Here is a 20,832-nt window from a genome sequence, read left to right as displayed (position 1 = left end):
TTACCTGACACGAACAACCTTTTCAACATAAATAACGACGAGGTCTTCAGTTCCAAAACTGGTCTGATGCAGTTCTCCCCGAGAGTCTATCCTATGCAAGTCCCTTCATCTCTGAATAACTACTGCAACCTACATCTATTCGGTCCTGATTACTGTATTAAAGCCTGCTACACTGACATGACAAAAGTCATGGGACACCTCCAAATATCGTTCAAAAATGTTCAAATGTGCTTGAATTCCTAAGGGACCAAAATGCTGAGGTCATCGGTCCCTAGACTTACACACTACTTAGACTACCTTACGCTAAGAACAATACACACACCCATGTCCGAGGGAGGACTCGAACCTCCGGCGCCGGCCGGAGTGGCCGAGCGGTTCTAGACGTTACAGCCTGGATCCACGCGACCGCTACGGTCGCAGGTTCGAATCCTGCCTCGGGCATGGGTGTGTGTGATGTCCTTAGGTTAGTTAGGTTTAAGTAGTTCTAAGTTCTAGGGAACTGATGACCTCAGAAGTTAAGTCTCATAGTGCTCATAGTCATTTGAACCATTTTATTGAACCTCTGGCGGGAGTGCCTAATATCGTGTCGGACTTCCTTTTCCCCGGCGTAGTGCAACAAATCGACGTGAAATGGTCTCAACAATTTCCTGGAAGTCCTCCACAGGAATACTGAACCATGCTGGCTCTATAACCGTTCGCAATTGCGAAAATGGTGTCGGTTCAGGAGTTTGTGCACCAACTGACCTCACGATTATGCCCAATAAATGTTCGATGGGTTTCATGTCGGGCAACCTGGGTGCCAAATCATTCCCTCGAATTGTCCTGAATGTTCTTCAAACCAATTGCGAACAATTGTAGCCCGGCGACCTGGCGCATTATCATCCACAAAAACTCCATCGTTGTTAGGGACTGTGAAGTCCATGAATGGCTGCAAATGGTCTCCATTTAACCGAGAGAAACCTTTTCCAGAAGTGATCGGTTCATTTGGGTCAGAGACCCCATTCCATGTAAATACAGCCCACAGCATAATGGAGCCACCACAAGCTTACACAGCGCCTTACTTATAACTCGGGTCAGTGGGTTCGTGGGGTCAGTGCAACACTCGAACCCTACCATGAGCTCTTACCAATTAAAATCTGGACTCATCTGATTGGGCAGCAGTTTTCCAGTCGTCTAGGGTCCAACAGGTACGGTCAAGAGCCGAGGAGAGGCGCTGCAGGCGACGTCGTGCTGTTAGCAAAGGCACTCGTGTCGGTCGTCTAATGCCATAGCACATTAACAACGAATTTCGCCACACTGTCATAACGTACACGTTAGTGGTACGTTCTACAGGGATTTCAGCGGTTATTTCAAGAAGTTTTGGTTATCTGTTAGCACTGACAACTCTACGCAAGCGCCGCTGCTCTCGATCGTTAAGTGAAGGCCGCCGGCCACTGCGGTGTCTGTTGTGAGAGGTAATGTCGGAAATTTTCTATTCTCGGCGCACTCTTGTTACTGTGGATGTCGGAATACTGTATTCTCCAACGATTTCCGAAATGGAATGTCCCACGCATCTAACTCCAACTATCATTTCGCGTTCCTAATGTGTTAATTCCCGCCGTGTGGCTGTAATCAGGCCAGAAACCCTTTCACTTGAATCACCTGATTACAATTGACAGCTCCGCTATTGCGCTGCCTTTTTATACCTTGTGTACGCAATACCGCTACCATCCGCATATGTGTATATTGCTATCCCACGAATTTTGTCACCTGAGTGTATTTTTACCCTTTACTTCTCTCTATTACCAAACTGACGACTCCTTGCAGTTTCATGATTTGTTCCATCAACCGAACCCTTCTTTAATCAAGTTGTGCGATAAATTTCTTCTTTGCTCAGTTCGATTCAGTACCTTCTCATTAGCATCCGACCTGCTTATCTAATTTTCAGCGTTCTCCTCTAGCACCCAATTGCAAATGCTTCTGGTCTCTTCTTGACTGAACTGCTTATATTCCACGTTTCATTGCCGTACAAGGCTACGCTCCAGACAAATACCTTCAAAAAAAAAATACTTCCTAATATTTACATTTATATTCCATATAAATAAATTTCTCTCTTTCATAAATTCTTAGCTTGCTATTGGCAGTCTGCATCCTCAGTCAATTTGCTGCTCAAATAGCAAAACTCTTCTACTACTTTTAGTTTGTAACTTCCTATTCTAATTCCCCCAACATCGCATGATTTAACTCCAGCGTATTATATTCTGTTACCCTTGTTTCCGCAACCGCAAAAAAATTTCGTCTGTACAAAAAATGAAATTTTATTTTGTGCAGCACAGACGCATTTACATCGCAGCTGTAGAAGCTTAGAATTTCTGAATTCTTCTAGCACTGACCGAGTTTGACAGCGCTTTAAAAATGGGAGTCTACATGAACGGTAGGGAAGTTCACCTCCTCAGCGGGGCCCCAGCTTACACGTGAGATCCATTCACGCCCCGCGTCACGTCAACTGCTAACAGGGAAATTCAGCTTGCTTCGCGATAATTCGCTCTCTGCGTCACTCCTAGCCACGCAGGATACACAGTTTCATAAGCCTCTTTTTTACTCGTTCACCCAGCTAGGTAGCTGGTGTTCTTTTTAATTAGTTTTTTATTGGTTCAAATGGCTCTGAGCACTATAGGACTTAACTTCTGAGGTCATCAGTCCCCTAGAACTTAGAACTACTTAGACGTAACTAACCTAATGACATCACACACATCCATGCCCGAGGCAGGACTCGAACCTGCGACCGTAGCGGTCGCTCAGCTCCAGACTGTAGCGCCTAGAACCGCTCGGCCACGCTGGCCGGCACTTTTTTTATTAATTGGCTTTGGACAGTCGCTCATAGTTCAGAAATATGAGACAAAATAAAATTGTTATTAGGTCTCTGGATTGACTGTTGGGGGGAAGCAGAGGTTCAAATTTCTGTCTAACCATCCAGATTTAGAGTTTCTGTAGTTCCTTAAATAGCTGAAGACAACGCCGGAACAGATCATTTGAAAAAAGAAAAGCAGATTTCTTCTTCCATCCTTTTCAAAACCGAGAACGTACCCCATCAGTAATGACATCGCCGTCGGTGGGATGTTAATTCGTAAGCTTACCAACAAAATTGCTAAATTTCTTCAGTGTTTCCGATACGCTTTCGGAAGAAAGCTTCGAAACAATAGCATAGAAGCGGAAATATTAATCTGAAGAGAAAAAGGCGAGTAAATATTCATGTCATGAACGCCACTTCTTTCAAATAATTTACCGTGCAGTTTTAAAAGAGTCTAATTTCCGGGAAAATAAGCGTACAGTTGTCATTGTTGTTGTGGCCTTCAATCTGAAGACTGTTTTGACGCAGCTTTTCCATCCCTGAACAACTGCTGCAACCTATATCCATTTGAATCTGCTTTCGGTATCCGTGCCTGTTTCTTGGTATTGTTATTTTGTATTTTAAATTCTCTCTACTTCGACCATCATCAGTTATTTTACAGCCCAAACAGCACAACTGTTGTATTACTTTTACTGTCTCATTCCCTCCTGTAATTCCCCCATCAGCATAGCGTCATGAAACTCGATACATTCCATCAGACTTGTTTTATTTTTGTTGATGTTCATCTTTCAATCTCTTATCAAGACACTGTCAATTCCGTTGAACTGCTTTTCCAAGTCTTTTGCCACCTCTGATTACAGTACCATTGCCTAACCTCCAAGTTTTTATTTCTTCTCCCAGTGCATTAATACTTTATCTATATTTATCCATGGTTTCCTTTACTGCTCGCTCCCTGAACAGATTGATGGGATAGCCTGCAACTCTGTCTCACTCTCTTCTGAACCACAGCTTTCCTTCTATGAAATATATTCGCAGTTCCGAATATGGATAACCATCATATGTATAATGGAATGACAACAACGAAAATTTGTGCCGAACTGAGGCTCGAAACCGCTCATCGCGAACGGTCACCTTACCATTTTTTAAATTTTTATTATCAGATTGACTTGGTAATTTCATGAAAATCAGACAACCATAGTCAAATCATCATTTAATGTCAGCTACAAAAAGAAAATTAACAAATTAGTTCAAGCACAAACAATTATTAAATTCTGACGGGAAGACTAACCCATTATCCCACCCTTCTTGTCAATTTTTTTTGTGTACACGTGGAAGAGAAAAAGTGACAAAACAAAGCTACAAGGGAGGGGACTCAGGCCCAGGGAAGAAACAAGGATCACAGGGGAGCTTAACCAACACCCTGACGGTTAAACACAAGAAAAAGCATATTCGCAAAAAAGCGTCCGGTACCGTGGCAACTGCTGCCATTTCCAATGCGCAGTTGTCAATGGTGAAAAATGCGGGGATCTTGGTCATTCCCGCCTCCAACGACATAGTGAATATAATAACCCAAGAGGCAGAGGTGTTCATTTTCGTCTGAGGAAAATAGGATATGTCCGGATGTAGGAGAATGTCTTCTGGGTAAGCGGTTTCAAGCCCTCGAGTAAGGAAAGCTGATTGACGGCGGACCCATAGCCTAAGCAACAAGCCCGTGAAGTAAGGTGTCAGTTTGATGACATTCCTCACTCTGATCAGTCGGACGAAGGACAATACGAAAAAGACGATCACCAGTAGGTATCAGACGGTGAATGACCTTATACCACGTTGAAGCTATCTCATATGAAATATAGGAAGACTAAGATGAGACCAGACCGTTTTTCAAGACATTGACGGGGAAGCAAGTTCAACAGAAGAAAGGGGGTGTGGTGCACGCCAACTGGGTAATAGCACGTTGGTATTAACATGCGCCATCGAAAATATATCAGGATACCGATAATTAGATAGTATTCACGAATCTGCCGCAGTTTAAGATTAACCTGTCCAACATCAACAGGATATACCATTGGCCTATCCGATCACGACTCATGGACAGACCCAAACTTCCTGACCCTTCGGAACTCTGCAGAACAAAACAGGTACAGCAATATCGTATCGCTTCCCTTTCAAGTCTTTCGGCTCTTAACTGCAGTCTGGTATCTGTACTAGCTGTAAATAATGTTTCTGTCTTTGTAATTTATCCCTGTCACTTTCAGAATTACTCAACATTGTCAAAAGCTTTCTCTTAATCTACAAATGCTGTAGATAAAATTTTCTCCTTCTTCAGCTCATCCTCCAAGATAAGATGTAGGATCAGTGTTGACTCAGTATGACTGTTAATAAAGCACAAGAACAAACATTAAAATGCAGGCACGGACATACGTAACATATTCGCCCGTCGGACGATCGCAAAACTCATTCGTCTTTGCACCCGAAACCAAAACGCCCGTTGTTTATGACAGTAGTCTTTGAATAAGTTAGATGCTATGCTAATGAGACAGTTAACTGCTCTGTTTTCAGTTCAAAAAACTATTCGAAAAGAAAAAAAGCTAAGAAGGCCCTTTTCGTGCTACAGAAGAATGCTGAAGATTAGATGGTTAGCTCACATAACTAATGAGGAGGTGTTGAATAGAACTGGAGAGAAGAGGAGTTTGTGGTACAACTTGACAAGAAGAAGGGACCGGTTGGTAGGACATGTTCTGAGGCATCAAGGGACCGCAAATTTAGCACTGGAGGGTAGCGTGGAGGGTAAAAATCGTAGAGGGGGACCGAGAGATGAATTCACTAAGCAGATTCAGAAGGATGTAGGCTGCAGTAGGTAATGGGAGATGAAAAAGCTTGCACAGGATAGAGTAGCATGGAGAGCCGCATCAAACCAGTCTCAGGACTGAAGACCACAATAACAACAAGAAGAAGATGATAAAAGTTCCACTTTGAGCAAGAACAGAAGCCTCTCTTGGAATTCGCTTCCATTCGGTTGGATTTATCACTATGTGGTTTTCATCTCAGATTGGATTTCTGTCATGACGTCTTTATCTTGCGAATATTTTTTATAAGAAGGAGCGGGCAGAAAGTCCCAATAATTTGGACACATTAGGAGTAACTTCAGGAAGAGAGCTGTCAGAAGTTAGGAAATATTTCCACGATGAATGCGCAGTTTTTCCTTGTGAGAAACATACGTTTGTGACACATCAGCAAATTATTTCGCAAACACCACAAACTGTTTTCGTTAAAGGTTTGTGGTTTGTTATTACATTATTATTACGTCTGTTCATCCTGCGCCTTAGGTTTCTTTGGTTGATAATATTGGAATGATACACACTCAGCACAGTTTTCTCCCACCCATAACGTGATAATTATCCTCAGTTATCTTCACTTGGCCGAACTGCGCCGTTGTCTTTCACTTAGCAAAGATATACTGTAAAAACTTGGCAGTAAGTGGGATCTTCATTGAGGCAATTAGACTCGCCGGCCGTCCACCAGTGAAGACGGACTGAACTGTACTTGGCGCAAAACACATCTTGGAGATAGCTTTGAAATAAAGTAAAAGAAACGTTCAAAACGTACATCACGTTGACGAACAACAGCACACAGTTTTCTTTGGCATTTATCAGTATCCCTTGATCAGACGAGACGATAATGACTGTTGTTTTAAGGGTCTTGAGTTTCTTTGTTATGAGTTCTTTCATCTTTGGAAGGCTCAGCTGATAATCGTGACGTTGGTTGTTATTGTAGTCTTATGTTCGAAAACTGGTTTGACGTAGCTGTCCACGCTAATGAATACTGAGTAAGCGTCTCCATCTCTACATAACTGTTGCAACCTATATCCGTTTTACTTGCTTACTGTCGTTGAGCCATGGTCTCCATGTGCAATTTTTAATCCCCACACTGCCCTCCCAATTCCTTCTTTAGTCAAGTTGTGCCGTAAACTTCTTTCGTCTCTGATTCGATTCAGTATATTTTCATTAGCTACTCCATCTATCTGCCTAATCTAACAGGTTTCTTCTGCAGTGTTTCCGTTTTCTTCTTGTATGGATTGAAGATAGTCCACGTAAGGCTACATTCCATGGGAATACCTTCACAAAAGACTCCAAACACATTTATATTCGCTGCTAATAAATTTCTTTTTATTGCAAACGATTTTCTTGCTATTGTTATGCCACTCTGCATTTTATATCCTATTACTTCGGCTGTCGTCAGTTATTTTGCTGCGCAAATAGCAAAATTCATCTATTTTCAGTGTCCAGTTCCTTAATATAGTCCACCTCAGCATCGCCTGATTTATTTCGGACACATGTAAATACCCTTGGTGAATTTCTGTTGATCTTTATCTTGTAACACCTTATGAAGACAGTATCCATTCAGTTCAACTACTCTTCCAACTTGGAAGTTCCAAGTCTTTTGGCGTCTCTGACAGAATTGCAGTCTTAGATTTCTTCTCCCTTAAATTTAATTTCGTTCCCAACTTTCTCCTTGGTTTTCTTTACTGACTGCGCAATATACAGACTGGAAACACCGAGGCATGTCCAGAATCCTATTTCGATTAGTGCTGCTGCTTCCCTCTGACATTCTTCAGCTCTTGTAGATACCATTTTGCTCCCTGATAAGTTCTGAATTTCGCAGAATGTATTCCAGTCGACGTTGTCGAAAGCTTTCTTTAAATCTACTAATGATATAAAAGTAGGTTTCATTTTCTTCAGTCTATATTCTAAGATATGTAGTGGTGTCAATATTGTCTCACGTGTTCCTACATTTCTCCGGAACCCAAACAAATCATCCGCAATGTCGGCCTCTACCAGTTTCTGCATTTTTCTGTAAATAATTCTTGCAGTATTTTGAAATTACTAGTTACTAAAGTGAAAATTCGGTAACATTCACGCCTGTCAACATCTGCCTTCTTTTGAATTTGAATTATTACATTATTGTCGAAGTCTGAGGGTCTGTTTCACACATTTTGGACACTTTAACAGTATGCTAATTGTGAGATGGATTATTTATACCAGATGTGATAGCACTGTTTCACGGCACAGACTATACCGTTGCTAGGTGTTTTGTCGAAATAGGCGAGAACTGAAAATGACGCACCCTCTTTTTTTCTTACCTTCGGCCTCCTGTTACACTTTTGATCATTAAACTAAGGTGGCTAGATGTCCTCATTTTCTGGGGACAGTCCTCAATTCTCACGCTTTGTCCTCGATTCTTTTAAAACTGATTGAGAACAACAAATACCTTAAATTTCTTATTTTTGTCCTCAATTTTTGAAATTTTCGAAATAATGGACCAGGAAGAGTCTCAGACATTCAGCGACAGATTAAAAGTCAGATATCAACTCATTTTTATGTATGGTTATGACGAACTGCACGTTAGATATGTTGAAAGAGAAGTACAAGACCTAGCTTGTGAATACGCGATCGATCATCCACAGGAAATAAGTGCAGAACTGAAAACATTAACAGAACCACTCAGTACAACTGTCGCCTGACAAATGATCTGCAGAGAAAAAAAAACAAAAAGAAGGGCTGAGGGAGGTATGGTATCAAGTCGCAACGTGATCGCAAGAGAGCGCACATACCACGCGCCAGTGTTCGACTGAGATGAATCATGGTCATGTTTGTTCCCGTTTCGTACGCAGTAGCGGCTGCTTTAGTTTTGAGGTAGGTAGAGACAATGCGTTTACTTTCGTCACATTAAAAAAAAGACTCAACAGCAACAGTTCCGTATGCTTCTGAAACAGTTCAGCGTTTTAAGTTTTCCTCTTTTTAATTTTTTCTCCTCATTTGCTCAATGTCTTCGCTGTTGATGATATGAAATTAATTTTTTCCGTCCTTTGCTGCCCCTAAAATCTGGCCGCCCTAGGCGGCCGCCTAGTCTTGACTAATGGTAGAAACAGCCGTGCCAGTGACGACATACACTGTGTGATCAAAAGTATCCGGACACCTGGCTGAAAATGACCTACAAGTTCGTGGCGCCCTCCATCGGTAATGCTGGAATTAAATATGGCGTTGGCCCACCCTTAGCCTTGACGACAGGTCCCACACTCGCAGGCCTACGTTCAATCAGGTGCTGGAAGGTTTCTTGGGAAATGGCAGCCCATTCTTCATGGAGTGTTCACTGAGGACAGGTGTCGATGTCGGTCGGTGAGGCATGGCACGAAGTCGAAGTTCCAAAACATCCCAAAGGTGTTCTGTAGGATTCAGGTTAGGACTCTGTGCAAGCCAGTCCATTTCAGGGATGTTATTGCCGTGTAAACACTCCGCCACAGGCAGAACATTATGAACAGGTGCTCGATAGTGTTGAAAGATGCAATCGCCATCCGCGAATTGCTCTTCAACAGTGGGAAGCAAGAAGGTGCTTAAAGCCTGTGCTGTGATAGTGCCACGCAAAACAAGGGGTGCAAGCCCCCTCCATGAAAAAACTCGACCACATCATTACATCACCGGCTCCGAATTTTACTGTTGGGACTACACATGTTGGCAGATGACGTTCACTGGGCATTCGCCATACCCACGCCCTGCCATCGGATAGCCATTCTGTGTACCATGATTCGTCGCTCCACACAACTTTTTTCCACTGTTCAATCGTCTACTGTTTACGCTCCTTACACCAAGCAAGGCGGCGTTTGGCATTTACCGGCATGGTGTGTGGCTTATGAGAAGCCGCTCGACCATGAAATCCAAGTTTTCTCACCTCCCGCCTAACTGTCATAGTACTTGCAATGCATCCTGATGCAGTTTTGAATTTCTGTGTGATGGTCTGGATAGATGTCTGCCTATTACACATTTCGGCGCTCTTCAACTGTCGGCGGTCTCTCTGTCAACAGACGAGATCGGCCTGTACGCTTTTGTGCTGTAAGAGACCCTTCAGGTTTCCATTTAACTATCACATCGGAAACAGTGGACCTAGGGATGGTTAGGGGTATGGTAATCCCGCGTGCAGACGTATGACAGAAGTGACACCCAATCACCTGACCACGTTCGAAGTCCATGAGTTCCGCGGAGCGACCGATTCTGGTCTCTCACGATGTGTAATGACTACTGAGGTCACTGATATGGAGTACCTGACAGCACAATGCACCTAATATGGCGGTGTCCGGATACTTTTGATCACATAGTGTATCGGGAAGGTTCGGCGACTGCTTTGTTGCAGGCTACTAAAGAGGCGTAATTTGTGTGGCGGCTAGAGGTTTCGCCTTTCTTCTTCCTATCTACTCCAGAACCATCCACTACAACACAATCACAAAATTATGCCGGATAATCACTCGGTAAAAACAAAATGGCAGTAACAGAGAACATTGTCTTGTTCGTTTGGTGCCCTGCAGCTTGCAGAAGTTGCAAATGTCTCATATAGTTAAGTAAGTGTTTCACAGAAGATGGTGTATGATATTTTATTTCACCAGTCAAGTTTCGGGCCTCGCTCATCAACGGTATCGTATATGTAATGTTCTCGAGCGCATGCCACTGACAAGTTCATATATTTCATAAAAAAAATCCTTATGACGGTTACATTTTTGTCTATATAAATCATATATTCGAATTATTACATGAACATTATGAATTATTGTCAACGGGATACGATAGATAACATTACCTATAAGATACCGCCTATCACGGGCAATGCGCGGAACTAATCCGGTGAAACAAAATAATACCACACAGCATCTTTCGTCGAACAGTTAATTAATTAATTAAGATAACATATTTTCAGAAAATCGTGTGAACGATCAGGAGAAATAGCGCAGTTTCAGTGAAAAAATAGGTCATATTGGTCTCATCTTTCGCCTCTCACTGGTGGAACAATTTTAAGCTGAAAGCGTAGTATTGAATGTTCTACAACGAATGTAATGTACAAAGCCATCTTTCAGATTAAGGCAGCGACTTGCACAGAAACATTTAAATAAGCTGCGGAAACAGCAGATTTTAAGATGAAATTTTTATATTGGTATTCCAGTAAAAAGATAGAAAACTCATAGTTCGAACTGAACGTGATATTTGACATCGTGGATCTGCGAAATGGAGAGACACTCCAGTTGAATATGCTCCACCTTGACACGTTAGTATATCATTAAACATCTAGTGGGATTAAATCACAACCAATAACAGGTTTCAGTAGGTGTTATTGCTGTACAAGTCTCTGTGGCCAAGATCGCGCCGGCACGGCAGTCCATCGTGTTCGGTCAGAGGGATAGCTGCCTTCTGTAATAAAAAACTGAGTAAACGGATCCACGATGAACTTGAACGTTAACGAACAAAGTGAGATTAAGTCTTTAACGCACACATGAGAGATTGCGTTCGACTCGGATTCAGCCGTTTCGAATCCTGGTGGAGGAAGAAATTTTCATCGCTATTGTCTACCTGGCACGCGGATCAATAAGTTCTTCATCACGAGTCTATGTGCCAGGGCCCTGAATGAAATTCCAAACATCTCTGCATTCTCTCGTGGAGGGAAGGCCTGATTTGTACGTCGAATGGGTGACACATTGATGCTAATCGAGAGCAGCAGGCTCTATGCCGGTATCGGGTTTCACCTTCTCCCTTCTGTCATCGTACAACACAACCACGTCACCACACTAAATGTGCGCATCCACTGTAGGCGTCTACACGCAACAGACACTGCACGCAACTGGTCACCGAACTTACACTGAACAGACATCACTGCAATGCAGCTCTTTCATTCTTTGTTATTGCTATTACAAAACAGTATACAGAATCTAAAATCCAATAACGTAGCAGGTAAGAAACTTGCATTTCGTACTGAAATATAGCGAAAGACGTTGTGACTAGGTGTGTATCTGAGGTGTAAGATCGCGACGCGGCTGGGTCGGCAGTTAACATTCGATTTTGTTGACGTTATTCATATAGCAGTGAAAAAACACTTTGGCGAAGAGGAACGCGATATACTCAGACTCACAGGAAAAATGTTACATACAAACGCCCACACATTACTTTTTTCCAGCTTAATTATACGGCCTATGGCGTTGCTGACTTCCCCAGATAGAATTTTGTCGAACCGAAAAAGGACTTAACGCCAATCGGCATTACACGAATGGGCTGTGGTCGATTGAAAACAGCTTCCAGTTACCATGATCTAACTATTTCGAACTGTCCAATTTCGCTTGTATTAGAAAAGCTGTATAACAAAGCTACACAGTTCATAAACTGAGGTCCCTGAAGTATATTCCGACTGAGGGAGAATCTAAAAAAGATTGCTAGAAGTATCCTTGCCGGAAAGAATTACATATACGTGTTTACGTAAAGTGAAGATATTCTTCTTTCTGGTCTTGTTTTGTCTGACAACAAATGTTGTGAGAAAATATGATTAATGACTAAACCTGCCTCACTTGGTTCACTTTAAACTTGACTTTTATTAACGAATAAAAGTACGTTAATTCAATTTTTCTTCGTCGCAATTTATCACGTAATGTAAACTGAATAGTGGGTGGAATAGCAGCTCATACTCTAGCAAGGGCAGTATCGTGCTGCATTGCATGTATAAACGACCTGCATTTTGTATTAGCACAACTAGGCAATTTTGAAGCGCTGTATAATTTGGTCGTGCGCGCTGCTCTAAAGCAGACAGCAAGTAAAGAGGCGCGTTCATGAAATTCATACGCAACAAATAACCCACAGTCGTATGGAGAGCGACATCTTTACTACCTTTTCCCTCTGTTGCCTTCCGCACTCTGCGCCGAACCTGGAGAATGAAGAAACGCGACCTGCAGTCACGTGTTCGGGCTGTTCCCCGACGCGTGACGTCACGAGCGGAGAGGGGAGGGTCACGTGTTGGGAAAGACAACTATTGATCATGACGTCATCGGCGTCGGCATGTCTGTAAGTGTGGGAAGTGCTTTTGTGCGTCTCGCTGCGTGCCTATCTACCCACAGGGCAGTTTACTCGGCGAAACAGCTGTGCATCATGCGCTGCCAGTGTTGAACTAGTGACGTGGCAGAGGGGAGTAGAGGGGGGGAGGGGAAGTGTGAATCTGGTTCAAGCCAGTCCTCTGGTATAAATATACGTGCAAAAGAGACGCTCGTTGTCATTTGTATCCTGGCAGAGGAAGGATTTGGACCGTAGTGGAAGGAGAGTGTTTTCTTCAGATAGGTGGTGCACGTTTTATGGGTAAGTCAAGATATGATTCTCTACGTTGGTTTGCGCTTACTTGTGTAATTAAATGGACGATTGTTTCGTATTTTGGTGAACGCAACAATGCGTTTTTTTTTTTTCTTTTGACAAGTTGTGCAATTCAGGTAAGTGCTTTGTGACGAGCTGCTTTTTGTCCTGGACGTACCACCGGATTCTTTCCAACTTTAATAAATGTTAGCCCTACAGCTCTTTGTTGAGGTTTTTAAACCCTATGACGTAAGAGTAACTGAATTTGTAAGGATAGAGCATGAAATATGAGCAGTAAAGCCAAGTGGGGACGTAAGATAGTGCTGCAATTTTTGCATCAAAGATGTCTACATCACAGTGTATCATTTCATTTATTCCGGATTTTAACTTACTGTTTATAAGCGAATTAAGATTGTAATTTCTGCTGTTGGCGTGTTTCACCGTTTTAACAATTAGCGCGCTGTTGAATACAAGGGGTTGTTAATGATCAATTTGATAACAGCACAGAGAAAGAAAGTTTTTCTAATGCGTTTTGGGTCGAGTGTAAATGTTTTGAATGTTTATATTACGCTTGTGGTCTATTCCGTGACTGCGAGGCAGAAAAGTTGACAGAAAATGCCGTGCATTTGTTTTCGGTAGATGCTTGCCTGTGCTGGCCGAAAACGTTTGTTCTTCGCGTGTAGTACATACATAGTATATTTGTGGACCGCAGGTTCAAAATCAGTAGTGTTCACTCGGATGCGTATGTATGAATTGGGGAAATAATGTATGATTCTTGTAAGAAGTTCTAATTTGTGTAACTGAGCAGCTACGTATTAACTTCTTATTAACTACGTGTAGATACACCGGAAATCAGACTTGTTCATATTTCATGCTTTCATATATATATATAATCTCGTTACTATGATTATATATGCGGTGCAAAGTATTTGCCTTAACCCTGCAGTATAATACGTAGTAGACTGTAAATGGACCACTAACGAGTAGATTGATAAGTTGCTCAGTGTTACTGGAGTGTGATGTATGTATGTGTTTCCTGTATTTTGGTAAGGGAGGTTGACGTGGTTTCTTCTAACTTTCAGAGCAGAGTAAGAGCTCATTGCTAACGGAACCCCCTGTAGAGCCCATCAGCAGCTGCAGGGATGAATCTGGCTACGTGCCAACGGTTGGCCGCTGGGGCAGCGAGTGGCCGAGTTGACTCGAGACAGAAACCTGGGATGGGCTAACAGGGGCGGCGTGGCCTTCGGGCCACCCGCTTCCACTTCCGGCATGGGGTAGTTTCCGTGGGCAGCCGCTCCGGTTCGCCTCTGTGGAGCGGTATGAGGAACTGGCCGCCAGCCTCGAGTTAAGCGTGCAACAGCTCGTTCAAGCTCACAACTACAACAGCATTGGCAACTTCGTCAGGTATGAAGTGAAAACCAATACACATTGTTCATAATGGTAGCTAAGAGTAACTCGCAGCTATAGACACTCACCCCTTCCCACACAAAAAGAACTCGCTTTACGACAGTAGAGCATGTAACGAAGAAAACTTCCAAATAATTTAAGTTACAGGATATGTATGATTGACATTAAATTAATACATTACAGCTTGGATTTGCCCGTTTTCTTTACTGTTGTTCAGTACAAGACTGTAGTGATACTGCAAACTTAACCCTCCTTATTGTTCCTGTGCAGGTTCTACAAAGAGTTTTGTGCAAGTGGTGAGGATAGCTTGAGTCACTTCTATCGACACTATGAACCTCCCATAACGGAAGAGCATTACACCTGTGTTGGTTTGGCATTAGAATTGCTGCAGAAGCTAAGGCGCCTCGACAAGAAATTTCCAGGTCTTGCTTCTGGGCTGTTCCTTGCTTCATGTGAGGAGGTAAGGTTAACGACATCTGTTCAGTTTTCAGTATTGTTCCGCAATTAAATACAGATTATCCTTTGCAACTGGACAGTAAACATGTACAAAATTTGAATACTACCAGGTCCGCCTAGTTTAATTTTAGTTATATAGTGCTTATTGGCAGTGGGTCACATACATTATAGTTAAGTTTTTCTTGTTTTGTGGACTAAGTGGAGTCTTTCAGTTGTCAGATATGCCTCATGGCTGTTCTCTCTTCGTGAAGTGGATGAGAACTGTAGACAGTAATGGATGTTCGAAGAGGAAAGACATTCACACCAGACTTGAAAAATATGTTGCTTATGTTTTTAAGTGCCTGTTGTTTCAAAACTTTGAAAATAGTTATAAAGAATTCAAATTTGTTAGAAATTACGGGTTGCTTATGTTGTGTGGCATATCGGTAACAAAATTAGACCTGGAATTCTGACTGGAATAATAATTACAAATCAGAATTTGAGCTGCTTTGTAGTATTTGGCTGTCAGTATTGGAGATGTACACAGTAAACTCTGTGTGTTTTTATTGTTAACCAGATGTGCATTTGAATGTGTAATGTACAGTTCAGATTGTTGTTCCACTTCTTACAAATAAGATTGGGGGGGGGGGGGAGGAGGAGGAGTGGTCTTATGTTAGCATTAGTGCACCAGATATATATACACACACTCATTGAACTCCGGTTTGGGACTTGGCAATGATGCTTTGTTTACCTTGGTTAACCTTATCCTAAAATATGATCCATTGTTCCAGCAAAGAGGATGTAACTTTCTTCAACTTCAAATGTCATTAGAATGAGGGAGGGATTAGAGAAAGACATGTACATAGCAATTGAAAGTGAGAAAAGGGAAATAGCAAAAGAAAATCACAATGTTGTAGATCTGACTTCTACTGCAGTATTTGTGTTCCTCAATTTATGTCAAATGTTTGAGGTTTTGTTCAACAGTCTCTTTAGTTTTACTTTTCTCTTCTTTCAGTCCATAGAAGATGTTGACAGTTACGTCAGCTACGATCCGTGCCCAAGAACGGTGGAAAAGGAACATGTCCTTGTGGCTCTTCACATTGACATTGGAGGAAGGCTAGGTGTTGCTCTGTTAGACCCAGGCTATCATGTTGCCAGGGTGGTGACTGTTATGGAAGATGGTTCCTATCCACACACTGGTTAGTAATTATTAAATTATGTAACTTTTTGGACATAAACATTCTGCAGATTTGTGACATGACTCATTCATATGTTTGAGTTGAACAAGACATGCTAATTGTGGAATAATTATCAAAAGTAATTGTAATTTTATTTGTTATAAAAAGAAATATTTAAAATTTCTGATAATCTTAATTTTAAACTCTAGGTAACTGTAACAATATTATGTAATTTGTGCTAGGCTTCACTCTTAAACTCTTCAAATTGCCCCTCCCCCCTCCCCTCTCTCCATTCTCCATATGTGGGAGGGATACCGTAAGTCTAAACATTTCCTTTTGTTTTAAAGGATGGTTTACACAGTCAGATCAGCCACACTGCCGAAAGGATTATGGATATTCATTAACAGCAAATGGGAAGTATGTGCTGTGGAGAGATCGCCGGACAATGCGCGATGGGCTAGAAGAGGTTTATGCTGCTTTGATTTATGTGGGACGTCCTTTCCTTGCTCCAGTATCTGTCACTGAACGCCGAAACCTTGTATACAACACCCGTTCACTTGTTGGCCGAGATACGAAGGGTGGACTAACTGCTACCATTTGTGTAAAGGTTGGTACTGCTCATACGTCCTGTGAAGATTGAAATATTATGCAGATATTGTTTTGTTAATGCAGACTTGTGATTAATAACTAATTTCATCTTATCTGCAGATTCCACGTGAGGGTGATCCAGTTGTGACGGTGTCCAAGCAAAAAGGATCTGGTCATAACGAGCGACGAAAATTCCCACTTTCAAGTTTCATCAGTATGTCTGACTCTGACATCCTATCTTGGGTGGCAGCATTGGCACAGTCTTTGAATATGGCAGAAGTAGAGCTTGCCAATCTTATGGGTGACCTAGCACATGCACTGTTGGATATGGATTTCCGTGCACAATTGTTGGCCATTAACGACGACATCAACTATGTCGCTCAAGACAACTGACAGATCCAGCAGATGCAGCAGCGCTCTTGGTGGCGTGCCTGCATATTCTCTGTTATGGGATGGCTCGAGGTTGCATTTAGGCTAGCTTTGGAGTCACGTACGGGCGTCTGTTTCCCTCATCGATTATAAACTACCCCATTATTGCATAAATTAGTTGTCATTTTTAGTATGTAAAAGATAGTTGCTGTAATAAATTGCATTTAATTTTTGTTGCAATTTTTTTCCTTATGTTAGTTTTGACTCTAGCATTACTTTATTTCAAGCTTAGTGATGTATTTATATAAAATTTTCTGATCTGGTTTCTTAGGGTCCTGCTTGTGAAGTTTAAATTATTTGTGTTGTGAAGTTATTGTGCTTTAACATACTTTTTACACATTTGAATTTCTTGGTAAATGGGCATCGTGGGCCTTGTTTCTATTATTAATTTTACTGTTGTTCATTGCTGATACTACTTAATGTAAATTTCGTTTGTAATTTTGCAAAAGTATGTTGAGTCTTCAGAACACTCACATTAACTGCCTTCATATTTTGTGTACAAACACCACAGTTGTTTATCACTATAAGCATTGACAGAATCCTTTGAGCAATAAGAGCTTTAATTTATTGTGATCAAAATTTTCAAGTAGTTATAGTAGTGAAGTCTAAGCTGTGCTGCTTGAACACACTTTTTGTGGTATAAGTTGTTTAAATTTTCATTTCATTGTCTTCGAAAAAGGTGTCACATCTAAGTTTAAAATATCTTCCTCTTTGTTGGGCATGTTTAATTCAGAGAAGGCTACAGATGGAAAGTGGCTTACATAACAATAAAAAAAGTTAACGAAATTAATAACTTCTTATTTGTGACCCTCTCTCCTAAATTCCTTGTCAACATACGTCCCTCTTGGCCTTAGATATGTTTCCTAAATAGTAAACTTTTAATACAAGGTCAATGCATTTTGATATGGAAAACAGGGAAGAATTTGTACTGAATTGTCACTGATTCTCGTACATATCGTCTGTATTGCTTTATGGCGAACCTGATTCATGTTTAAAATTTCATGGTACACTCTGTTGCAGGTTCTGTATCTAATGCATTTCAGGGGCAACAATTTTTTTTCCTTCATCCCCCCCCCCCCCACTCCCCCCCCCCCCCCCCCAGTAATTCATATAATTGGTGACAATTTGACACCTTAATTTTGCCATAGTCTACTTGTTAAGCGTTGTAATCTTAATGACAGATTTAACACAATATGAAAATATTAGTTCTGTCTTGAGGCAGCATAGCTTGTGATGTGCAAATTATCAAGCCCATATTCTTCCAGTATTTAAAAAGAAAACTGCTTAGTGACTTCCAGTGAACTTAGCGATTTCAAACCTTGACAAAGAGGAGGTATGACATTAACGTACAGATACATCTAAAACTAGTTTTTTAGAAAAGCCTTACTATATTCTCCAGTGTTTGGTAATGAGAGTGCTTGACAACTAACAAACCTGAAACATAACTTAAAGCCTTTTGCAACTTTTTCTCACAAATTTGTCATATATTTAACACAATAACTCAGTTGTGAAGTAATTGGGCATATGAATGTTTTATACATGAGGTTGATTCTTTAAAGGATCTGGGGTTTACTGGTGTTAAGCTAAAGGAGAAATACTTTGAATTTCGCTTCTAGCCATGACTTCAAAATCTGCAACACATTCTTCATATAGGAACACATGCAACACATTCTTCATATAGGAAGTATAGGGGCCCAGTTTTAAATAAATGAAACCACATACTGAAAGTGAAACTGTCCATCAGCTTCCAGCATCTCATTATTTTGTATGTATTCCGATCTTTCTTGCTATATAGTTTTTGCACTGTATGGATCACTTTGGTACTAAGGGAATTACAACAATAGTCTTTAACATTTCCATATTACCTTTCCTTGTCATTTTTTATGTAGAACATTCTCATTACATGTCTTTAAAAAACTCAATTTTGAGCATCCTTGTGTAATAGCACACCTTAAGACATTTTGAATCTCTTCATTCTGAATTTTTCTACAGTCTATGATTCATTTCCATGCAATGCTGTGCTCCAGACCTACATTCTCAGACAGTTTAAGGGGTGCTTTGTCTGTGATTTGCCTCCCTTGATATGCAATATAGTACCAAATTTTCTTCTTACGGATCTTGCTTCATCCACTACCACCAGCCACTATCATGTTGCCTAAAGCCTGATAGAGCGAACAGTTAAGAGTGCATTCTTGCAATCCAAACTTTTCTCATTTGGTTTTCCATTATTATTATTATTATTATTATTATTATTATTATTATTTATTATTAGTATTATTCCCGTTTTGTTCTTGTACAAGTGCATAGTCTTCATCTGCCCCTGTGACATACACTGGTTCATCTTTCTTAGATAATTTCAAACATCTTGCACCACAGTAATCTGTTGAATTTTCATGTCCTATTTTTATCAAGTGTATTTGTAAAGCAACTGATCTTTTGAAATGTTTGTTGACATGTCTGCCATGACAATTTCTGGACACTAACCCGAATCATTGTTTGGTTGCCTCTTCCCTTTTGAGCCTGACACCCCAATGCAACACTTAATTGCTTTAGTAGTTCTGCTGAAATGCTACCAAACAAGGCAGAAATGATAGGTAACAAGTCCTTCAAAGCTCTATTAAATTTGGCTTCTAATGCAGGATCCCTTTGTTCAAATTAACATATATTTCATCTCCCCTTTTCAGTCCCTCCTTTGTATAGGGGCACTGTCTGTATTCATTCCAACCATCTGATTCTCTCTCTCTCTCTCTCTCTCTCTCTCTCTCTCTCTCTCTCTCTCTCTCTCTCTCTCTCAACAGTGGAATTCCTTTTGAACTCGTAATGTTGTTTAGCTTCTTTGCACTTCCTGTAGATTTCATTCCTAAATTATGTTGCCATATTTCTTTCTTTCCCTAAATACTTCAGTATTTCCATTCATTGATCAGTTGAAGTATTTCTTCGTTTCCCCACAGCTTCTTTATAACTCCATTTCTTATATCTGTATTTGCCTGTACAGCGTTTGAGAGAAGCTCATTTTTCCTTGTCAACTACCTATTCAGGTATTCAGTGTCACACACCTACAGCCTCACCTGACTTTGAATGTACATGGTCATCCCTCAATGCATCATTACCATGCAATCATTGTTGATTCTTCCTGATGATTTTCCCAAACTTTGGTGTCATATTTTCCTTTGCTAGATTGTGATCTGAGTATACATATACTCCTGGGTACACACGCTGAGTTTGGAATCTGCCTCACCATAATGCAATCCAGCAGGTATCTTTCCGTTTCTGATAGCCTTTTCCCAAGTAGACGACCTCCTCTTGCAATTTTTGATTAATGAATTTGCCATTACTGCCTGAAATTTATCACAGACCTCGAGGAGTCTTTACCCTCTCACACACTGCTGAGCCTGTATTCTCACATAACTTTTTCATTCTATCATCTGCAACTGCATTCCTTTTCATCTTTTCATCTCCTGTCATGTGTGTTTCATAACAGAGAAGTTAATGGCTCCACCTCATGTTGATAATCTATGTAATTATTGATTCAGTCATCATGTTCTGTAGATTCCAACATGCTTCAGGATGTGGAGCAAACCAAAGTATATATTTACTAAATATAAGCAAAGCAGAAAAAGTAAATCTGCACAAAAAGTGCCTGTTTTGTCAGGTATGTTAAACAAAGGTTTTAATTTTATTTTGAATTTGTAGCTGTTACCAACAATCTCGCTTTATGTTAAATGGAAACTTGTTGAAGATATTCGCCCAAGGATACATGACGTTACTCTGAACTCTTAGAGAATGAGATAGAGTTGCTAGAACCATCCTCGATTTATGTTGT

The 20,832-nt window shown here is 41.0% G+C and overlaps 1 protein-coding gene across 1 annotated transcript; it reads left to right on the top strand.

The window, feature by feature from the left end:
* Positions 1-14,170: 14,170 nt before the first annotated feature.
* On the top strand, positions 14,171-17,795 carry LOC126325385 (uncharacterized; the record flags this gene model as incomplete). The annotated part of the gene is made up of 5 exons (XM_049995170.1): positions 14,171-14,376; positions 14,650-14,839; positions 15,830-16,013; positions 16,340-16,599; positions 16,701-17,795. Coding segments are annotated over 5 exons (1,113 nt in total), but the record flags the coding sequence as incomplete, so codon positions are not given.
* Positions 17,796-20,832: the final 3,037 nt, after the last annotated feature.

This window comes from Schistocerca gregaria, chromosome 2 (genome assembly GCF_023897955.1).
Source record: "Schistocerca gregaria isolate iqSchGreg1 chromosome 2, iqSchGreg1.2, whole genome shotgun sequence".
Taxonomy (NCBI): domain Eukaryota; kingdom Metazoa; phylum Arthropoda; class Insecta; order Orthoptera; family Acrididae; genus Schistocerca; species Schistocerca gregaria.
Note: the sequence above shows the minus strand (reverse complement) of the source record. Positions and strands in the feature narration are given on the sequence as shown.